A 10,496-nucleotide genomic window follows, 5' to 3' on the forward strand; every position below is an offset into this window, starting at 1 on the left:
GTAAGTCTAACTACGGCATAAATCAAACCATAAGGGTTAATGCTCTATGTTCACGTGAGCGTTTTTATCCTGGGTACCGTGATTTAAATCAAATTATTCAAAACCTATACATTTTGAAGCTGTTAAATTACAGCATTTAGTTCAGCAGACACTTCTGCATTGATTCAAACTTCTTTGGTAGGGAGAAATATTGAGTTGGAAAAAAGCCCCAACCCCAACAGGATAAATCAGCAGCATTTGTAAAAACAACAAGCACTAATTTTGGCTAAAACTTTCCTGTGTCCACAACACCGCTTTGAAAGCTACTGCTAAATTCCCTTCAAGTACGGTGTTTTTTTTTTTTTCTCGTATTTGCCAAAACCTTATAACTATATTTCCGCCAGGAATATACGTAGTAAGGATATTTTGAAAGGACGGAGTAAGAAACATTAGTTGTTGTTGTTGTCATGTGCCAGCTAGACTGGCAATTTGGGGTGTGCTGCTTCACTTTTCCAACTGTACCGTAATTTGGTGTGAAGTCCGACTTCTACAATACACACATGCCATAAGGACCCGTTTATACGATAGTCAACCATTCACATCATAACAACACATTCACACAAAAATAAAGGACAAAGACAGGAGACAGAAAGTACGTCCCTGTAAGAGCCGGGATTCGAACCCGGACATTCTTGTCGCAGTCAGACTTCTCTGACCACTAGACAAGGTTTTTAACATTTGTTTCAAACATTTAGAGGCGAAATACGATATCATAGCAGGTAGATAAGAAAAGGCTATAGTGGAAAAACGAAGAAAGAAGTTATTTTCTTTTTTCTGTTTTCTTTTAATCCTTTTTTTTTTCCCCGGTTTTTTTAAGAAACACCATTTACAGAATGATGCAGAAATAAATTTACACAATATATGCACCTTCAATCTCAGAAACGTATTTCTCACTTCCGAAAATTCTTCGATAGTTAGGTTAATTTCGACATTTGCTAGAATTTTTAATTCGCTAAGTTAGATATTCATACTCAAATCACACGAAATTTTTGTCGATTAGATGAAATAATAACGAAATTTTACGAAAAGTTTAACCTCAGCATCTTTCGCGAAGCCATTTTTCAAATAGACAACGAAAATTTCCTTAAGATTTGAGGATACGTTTCTGAGAGTGTTGCTACGGAACAGAGCAGGGCTTAATTTACACAGAATCTCACGGGAGCTCCGTCCATGAGCTTCATTTCAACTTTTCTGTGAACTTCTAAACATTGGACAGAATGGAGAGTATATAACAATGAAAATAAGTTTTAAAAGCTGTAGGGTTCCTGCACTAGTTTTGCTAGAAATGAAGCTCTGCTACACAGAAATTTATTTCTGAGAAATACAGTTCAACTTGTCATAATTTATGTAAGTAACACATTCAATCAATTCTTAAATTTATTCATTTTCGTAACTCTTCCATTTTTTTTTTTTTAATTGCCCATTAATTGCTTGTTCCTTTTCATGTGTGCCATCTGTAAAGTCCCGTATAAAACTTGGTGGTACCCATGGTTTGAAAAAAAATAATGACTTGCAAGTTTTACCAGTGTCTAGACACAATTTAGACAATACGAAGAAACAAGAAGTACTAATTAACAAATTACGTTCAACTACTTTCATTCACTAATCATAAGTTCTAAAAGCTCATCACTGATTTATAGTTAAATAATCATCCCTTAATTTCATTCCAAATTTTCAACTATTTAAGTTTTAAATCAAAAGCTTTCCATACAACACAAACATAAGTTAAAATTTTGTCACTAGCTTAAGCTGTCTCAGGAGGCAAGTACGGAGCGGAGCCCAAAAAGTACCACTGCGGTACTTCCAGGAAATGGGAAGCTGCACAAACCGGCTGCTAGCGGGTTGAGAGAGCAGAGATCATTTTAAAAAATTTTGTATCTATACTTTTCTTAATACGATTTTACACTTCGTTTCCTCAATATTCCTTATAGACACTTTTTATGCCTTAGTACCCTAATTCAGAACAGAGTCCCAAGTTTGGTGCGCGTTTGCAATTTCTCAAATTATGAATAAATTAGTTAAACTGAATTAAATAAAGAAAAGGAATAAAAAATGAATTAACCCAAATAAGGCACAGGTACATAACCGAGATGAAGTGTGAAACAAATTCCTGTAATGCGGCTCAGTTAGTTAGCGTAGGTAACCAAAATTTTGTCCATACTTAAAAATCGCATATTTTCTCGAAATTTTCAAAATCATTAAACTAACCCATGAAGCTAAAACAGCAAAGTTTAGCTCACATGGCCTCAAAAGATAACTATTCATTTATTCTGTAACACAATTAATTTCTTGTTGGTGAAGTACTGACAGGTGTACCAGCCATCGAAACTAAATTCGGCAAAATCTCCCAAGTTAGGGTACTGTACCAAGTATGGTCACTTGACTGTAAATAAAAAGTTGTTATGGCTCAATGCGAAATAAGAATTTATATGCAATGCCGTAACAGCCTGAAAACTTTTTAGACTTGCGTTAATTTCGCCCAGATGTATAGAAATAAAGTTTGTTAATTAACTCAAGTACATAGTTAATGCTTATATCAGTACTGTATTCAATATGCTGAGGAGTTATTCTTGTAAATATGATCAAGAATTCAATTTTCGAAGTAAAAATACCTTTATTTGCTCATACAGCTAGTTATAAGACATTATATCTTGGAAATGAAAGCCAAGTTACTTTTAATGGGCCTTGACACTGCTCTAGCCAATCAATGAAACACGTAAAACATTACAACAGGTTGTAGATAAAGAAACTTCTGAATATGTCGAGCTTTGCAGTAGCGATAAAAAAACCCTATACGTGTATCATCATCCATGTATAGCCAAAACTATAAAATGAAAAACAGACCTATAAAAGCCAGCAAAATTTGCCTTTCAGCTGCTGTTTCAGACACACTTAATAAATCATCTTACATGAGCAACATGAAACAATTTTTCGCTGTTATAAAATGTAACTTCAAACTACCTTCAAATGTTTTTAGATTTTTCAAGAAACATAACGCAAAGCTCGACTTTTCGTGTTCTATTTATACTAATAGATAAATTTCCATAAAAAAATGAAGAAAACAAAACTATCTACCTTAACGAGTTTATATATCTTCTTCTTTCTCTTTTTCTTTAAACATATTTTGTAAGTTTTTGTTTGGATTTTCACCTACGGATTACAAGCTAAGGTTGTAAATGTAACATTTTTAGAACAACACATTCTAAAACTGTAATACCAATTTCTTTAAAGAAATTTTAAGCGAATTTAATTAATGATTTTTTTTAAAATCACTTGATTCAAATCGTGCTTTAAATCAACGAACCCTGCTGGCGTACAAACAAATGCCAAACAGCTCGCTTACAGCATCCCATATGCTGCACTTACGGCATGGTTAAGGCTGCAGCGACCTGCTCCGTGAAATCATGACCAGTCAAAAATATTTCACTATAGTGTAGTAAAACTGTATATTATTTTAATCTATAACTATTTTATTACAATTTTGCAGAAATAGAAAACAATCGGTTCAGTTTCTTCACTCATAATAGTTTGAATCAGAACCAACCTAACTGTTCAAAAGTTTATTTACCGTTGACATCAGGGAGGATCTAGAAATTTTTGTAAAAGGGGTCAAGTTTTGATGGTTCGTCATACCTCCTACGCAAAAAAGTATTAGTTAAGCAGGGTTGCGCACCCCCTAAAATGAGACAAAGACACTTTCAAATACCACCCCCCCCCCCTAAATTTTTCAACGGCAAAACCTGAGCCATGGATCATATTCCCTTAAATTTTCATCAAAAGTCATATTTCTTTAGGCAGGCAGCTAGTCACATTGCCGTAAGGTTTGAATATATGAGATTACAGCTATGAAATAGTTGGTAAAAGCACACACAACATGTGGTTCGAGGTAGAAGAGTGCTCTGAAAAATCGTTATGCTCAGAAGAGATTATTGTTCTTTTGAAAACGTTAAGTTCATTAGAGATTATTGCTCTTTTGAAAATGAACAAAAAAACTGAAAATAGCAATAGCCCAGTCAATTCACCCCGTCAATTCTTTGAGTCATGATGCACTAAGCAGAAATACCTTCCAAGCAAAAAAAAACAAAGGTTAACATTGATTTCAAGTAATATTTTTTCGGATCTAAAATATTTAAGTTTAATAACAATTATAATAAAACTCTTGTCACAGCGGGGTCAGCTGATCCTTTAACCCTCCCCTGAATCCGCCCTTGCCTTACGTTCCACCAGCTATACTGCATTCACGGAAAAGATAAACTAGATGCAAATAAAGAAATACATTATTAGGTCGCGTAATAAAACAAGAGTTTGGCGTGACGTAGACAATAACGAATCAGAGTCAAGCAGACGAGGAATTTTTGTTACTTTTTAGTTGGTAGAAAAAAATCCGCAAAAATGACAATCCTTATTGCAACGCATCTGTTTACTTTCTGTCTATCTTTTGCTGAACTGAGTATAAATTGCGATACTACGGTGAGTGTAAGTGCAGATCAATCGATCATAAGCAACTCGGCAAAAAAAAAAAAAAAAAAAATGCAGACGAAGGGTGAATATGCAAAAATATAAGTAAAAGTGCGTTCTCACATATATTTTCCCCAGCTGAAGCACTGATTGTATATCGTGGGCTTCGAGGGAAACTCATCAAATTAATGTTTTCTCAAGATTTTAGGAGAATCTTAAGACTTGATTTAAATGTTATTAGACTACCATTTTTAAATTTCATTTAATCTAGAAGTATTTTTGTCTTCTTACGAATAAAAACTTTCATCAGAAATGAAACATTTTACTTCGCCAAATTAGTAGTCAATCTAGTCCACAGCATTCAGCCCCCCCCCCCCCCCACGATATAGTTGAATATATATTCTTTCAATCCACCCTAAAAACGGCTATACCGTAAAAATATATCATTTTCATTCATCATATTTATTGCCATTTTTATTACCGTTAAATGCAAATTGTGAGAGGACTAATTTTAAATCGTGAACTCCGCACAAAGAAAACGTAATATTCTAACCTGAAATGCGCTATTCGTGCCAAAACTGTTTGAACTTTTATTTCAATTCGATCACCAGTAATTGTTATTTTAATAATTATAGGCACCACCAGAAATTGTTCACTGGCAAATATTTAATTTAAGAACACAACAAAAAATTACGTGATATTTACCTCAATACAAATGAGTTTTGACATAGAGCATTAGCAATATCAAACAATTTCTTGCACATTTAGTGAACCTACCTTTTATGAACAATTTTCATCCATCTTACTAAAGCATTGTATTGCTTACTATTCTTTATGTTTTACGTAATTTCATTCACAAATTATAAATGATTACAGTGAAGCACCGTTTATACGTTTTTGAAGGGACCGTATGAAAAAAGCGTATAAATGAAAAAACGTATAATAGGTGTACGTTAATGTGTATTAGACTCTGCAGGGATCAATTTAAAAAACGTGTAATTGATAAAAACGTATAAAAGAGAAACGTATAAACGGTGCTTCACTGTATCTCTCTTTTTTTTCAATATATATATTTTTTTTTCGTGCACTGCATTCTCAAATTCAGCGCATAAGTCATCCGCTTTTCAGAGTACCAAAAATGTTTCATTTCAGCAGATTTCTTTTTTTTTTCAATTTTATTAAAATCATATACTGAAAACAACATTTCTGCAAATATCAGGTGTTAGATGGTAGGATTTTCCTTCTGCTATCACTATTAGTTTCTTATCTTCTCCCCCATATAAATTACCTCTTTGTTATCTTCACCGCACTTTTTATGAGGGCTATCATGAAATGATTTAGAAAAAGCGATAATCTCTTTGCATTGCAATGAAAAATAAAACATGTCATTCATTGAATTAGTTCCCCCCTTATAGTCATAAACATTATCTAAAGAGCATTGTCATTTTTCAGATTTTTTTTTTTTTTTTTCATTATAGTATGTTTAAAAAAAAAGTATTTCACAGTGCCGGATTCAAAAGAGGAGCTAGCAGGAGGAGAGATTTCCCCCGAGATGCAACACCGCTAGGGCTGGCAAAACGACCTACCCTATTTATTCATTTTTAATTTTATTGTTATTAAAAATAAATTACGAAAACATCACCAAAGATAGCCTAAAATTGGGGTTTTAAAACAACATTTTCGCAAATTTTTCGGGAGATGCTCCCCGACACTTTACTTCCTCCCAAAATCACCAAAGATCGTCTGAAATAGCGTTTTTTGAATTACAACTTCGAAATATTTCGAAGGGAGAGTTCCGAACCGCTCCCTGAACCCCATACCTTCCGTTTCGTTGTGAAGGTGATCAATACAATCATGTTTTAAAACTTCAAATCCCGGGAGAAGGCCCCGAACTTCCATTGTTCCTAACATCATAAAAAGATCGTCTAAAAGTGCGTTTTCAAAGCTACAATTTTGAAAATTGCCAGGAGTTATTCCTTGAGACTTCAATTTAAAAAAAAAAAAAAAAAAAAAAACGGCGGAGAGCCCCTTGTTCTTCACATCACATGATAAATATTTAAAAGAGGTCACTGCGGCAACCGTCCAATAAAATTTAAAAGTTCAGACGAAAAGAAACGTGTTTTGTAAATTTTATCGAAATTTTTTGTTACAGCGTGGAACGTACCAATGATGTAGCAAAACTTAAAAAGATGTTGCCTGCGAAATAGTTCATGTGCGTATGTATCGGCAACTTTATTTTTATTAAAAAAATACTGAAGAAAGAAAACTTTAATTCTGAAATGTTGCAACAACTTCACATCCCGCTCACTCCATCTATTTTCAGGTATCATTGTAAAGCTCGCTTTTAAACATCTGTTCATTTACAAATTATATGAGCAGCGTCGGTATGATAAATCATAGTAACCAACAACACCACGAGTACAAAAATCAATAAAAATAAATAAGGAAATAAATAAATTTAAAAAAAAAGATGTACATAGTTTTAAAAAAATGGCTTATTTCGTTTACTATGATAAAAGCTGAAAAGTCAGGTGATTTTAGGAACATTTTTCAATTACTACTTAGCCATTTAAATGCAGTCCAAATTTCGAATCGTTTTCATTAGTTACCAAACTACAATGTCTAAACACAACTCAGACTAGCTTTTAAACAATAGTTCAATTCTATGAACCGTGTTAGTATAACAACTCATAGTCACCAACTGTATTATTGGTAAAAAATAAAAATAAAAAGCCTACACTGATAATGTTTAAAAATAAATGAATGAATAAAAATAAACATTACCATAAGAGCACTAACAGCAGTATACTAATGAAATTAATGAAGCTCCAAAATTGGTAACCGACCGAGAGCTAGAATTTTATCTCCTAAGAAAGTACAGACAAAAATCATATGCAAATCAAAACCTGATTAGGGCGTAGTCTACTGTTAGAAATACGCATTAATGCGAGGCAAGCGCAGAGCCAGATCTTATGCACAATCTAAATCTATGCAGCAAAGCAATCATTATAGACAAAACCACACCCATATCAGATTGGAATGCCATTGTCCAAAGTTTGCATTGAACTTGGCGGAGAGTGATGTGATTTCGGCAGTGGGAGGAAAATTTAAATTCCTGAGACGGCTCACGCAAATACTCAAAAGAGAGACGTTGAAAACAGATTAATTACGGTAGCTGTGAATTGGCGCATGTTTTCTCAACCACCTTTTCTTTTTTGTTTCCTTTTTCTTTAGGACAAGCAAAACTTTTGAATGTCACATTTTATGATATATGAGGCAGTGAGAAGCAAAGGGATGTAATTGTCAAAATTAAAAATTTGGAGATTACCACTACAGTACAAATGGTAGGTGAACCTCTCCTCGGTCTTGAAGCAAGATATGGTACTAGTAGTAGCCCTGGTAAGTGCGGCTATAATACAGCATGATTTAGAAAAAAAAATTCAATGAAAGTTTACCAAGGACCACAACTTAAAACGCGTTTTACTCAAAAAACTTAAAAATTTCCACTTACATCCCATTGCTTCTCATTGTCTCATATAACAAAATATAAATTAAGAAGTAGGCCCAGTTGGGGTAAACGGAAACAAACTCTATTTCCACATTGGGGTAATATACGGTTAGCAAAAAAAAATATCCTGGTTTTAAAAATTTATATTTCATAAACTATTACACTTACCACTATAAATGATACATAAAAATAAAAATAAACTGTCCAAGGGTTTTTTTTTTTTTTTTTTTTTTTTGAACGTTCTTAACTACTTAGCTCAGCCAGAAAATCTTTCAAAAGGGTTTTTTCGGTCACAACAGTCCTTACACGTGCATTAACTACTGTATTAGGATTGGCAACAATGTTAAAACCAAGACCTCAGGAGGATATCCCCCCCCCCCACACACACACACTTCGCTGCGCCACAGTCGTTTCGCGACGCTGGATTGGCCGTGCAGGTGAGGATGACTTATGTCTGGTAGCCAGCTAGACCCCCAAACCTAACCCCATATGATTTTTTTTTAATGGGGTTTAGTCAAAGACAGTATTTATTAGGCAATATAGGGTGTATTAGACAATATTGTCTACAACATTTTGCAAGAACTGAAAGATGGCATATGTGTAGCATTAAGAAATATTGACAATGAAACACTCCAAAATGTATGTTAGATGTGTATCGCGTGACGAAAGGCGCACACATCGAACATTTGTGAGTAAAAAGAAACTTGGACAGTTTACCTTTATTTTTATGTATCATTTATACAGCTAAATGTAATTATAGTAGTTTAAAAAATTTATATTTATGAAATATAAATTTTTAAAACCGGGACATTCTTTTATGCTAACCCTGTATTTGAAATTGAACTGTTGCTGAGTGAAAACTGGACGAACATAACGAAGACATTCCAAGAGTTTCCAAACAATTTTATACTCGTCGTGATTGCTTAAAGATGACACCGAAAAAAAGCTGTTCTTCAAAGTTTAATGATCTTACATTGTAATCTCCAGCAGGTCAACAAATGCGAAACAACTGGTTTCAACTAGTTTTATTTGTCATACAGAAGGTTACTAAAAACATTTAGTTATTAATTTCACCTTCCCTGTTATTTTTGATGTGCAAGTTATGTGTTTCCATTTACCCCATAAATACTGTACTCAGGGGTGAATGAAAACAACCAAGTTTGTAATTATTACCTTTTGGAAGATTAAATTTTAATGTGAAGTAAATTTTTGAGTGTATTTAACATAAATTCAGCGGATAAAAAATTTACACGATTTTTCTTCTCTAATAATTTTAGATTACTTTTGGCAGATTCGATGGACTGCATGCAAAACCTATGAACCGCAGATTGAGTAGTGTTGGTGAAAAGCTCGCTAAGCTTTTAAACTGATGGTACATCAACCATATGGGGAAATAATCGCTATTTCCATTTACCCCTCAATCTCTGGGGCGCACCTGATTTCATTCGCTAACAAAACAGTTATAAAATTATATTTTTCATACTCAGCTTCTCTCAGAGAGCGTAGTCATGAACAGAAAGCACAAAATTTTATCTCTCAATTCATCCAAAAAAACCTGAATAATCTAAAGTTAAACATTGAAATTCTGTTTTCCTTTACCTCAACTGACCCAACAATTTTGAAAATAGTCGACTACTTACCGAATACGGGCTTCTTCAGCGTTTCTCAACTCTCGATCTCTCTTGAGGACATTCGAGATCTTTTCATATTCAGCGGGAGACAAATGGCTGAAATCATCCATCCTTGCCCGATGATGTATAAAACTCGTAGTGTATAAGAGCACAGACTCAACACAACGACTCAAGTGTAAAAGCTCGCATATTTTATGATATGTTTCTTGATAGGATGGACTGAGAAAAGGATGAAAGGATTTGACATTGTGTATGTAATTTGGCACGGGAAAACGTTTAGTAAAAATGGCACCTGAAAAGAAGCAAGTAGAAAAAATTAGCAAAAACCGAAAAAAAAAAAAAGATTTTGAAATTGGTACATAAGAAGAGTGAACAAAACTATGGTAGACCGAGAAGTGAAAGAACACTTAAGCGTACTTCTATTCTTAAAAATTCATGACATAGTTAAAAATTAGCCTTTGAGGCAGTGAGAAGCAAAGGGATATGAAAGTGGTAAAATTTAAAATTTGGAGATAACCAGTACACATGGTAGGCGAACCTCTCCTCTGTCTTGGGGAAAGAGATGGTACTAGTAGCCCTGGTAGGGGCTGCTGTATAGCATGATTAAGAAAAAAAAATCAATGAAAGCCTACCTAGGAGCTAATCTTTAAACGAGTTTTACTCAAAACTTGAAAATGTCCACTTACATCCCTTTGCTTCTCACTGCCTCATTTGATGCATGACAATAAAAACGTTCTTTAATTGAAATATGTAGAAATTTTTAAAAAATTGGGAGAGCTTTCCTCGGTTCTACATAAGCTTTTTTTTTGGGGGGGGGATGAAAAAAAAAAGAATGAGAACCCTCAACCAGTGGGCAAGAA

At 33.9% G+C, this 10,496-nt stretch overlaps 1 protein-coding gene across 1 annotated transcript in view; it reads right to left on the reverse strand.

The window, feature by feature from the left end:
• Positions 1 to 9,766, reverse strand: part of LOC129231143 (uncharacterized) — a 165,396-nt gene extending 155,630 nt beyond the window's left edge. The window contains exon 1 of the mRNA XM_054865391.1: positions 9,646 to 9,766. Coding sequence (XP_054721366.1) covers positions 9,646 to 9,746 — 101 coding nt within the window. The 5' untranslated portion in view covers positions 9,747 to 9,766. The remainder of the gene's footprint in view (positions 1 to 9,645) is intronic.
• Between the last annotated feature and the right edge of the window lie 730 nt (positions 9,767 to 10,496).

This window comes from Uloborus diversus, chromosome 10 (genome assembly GCF_026930045.1).
Source record: "Uloborus diversus isolate 005 chromosome 10, Udiv.v.3.1, whole genome shotgun sequence".
NCBI lineage: Eukaryota > Metazoa > Arthropoda > Arachnida > Araneae > Uloboridae > Uloborus > Uloborus diversus.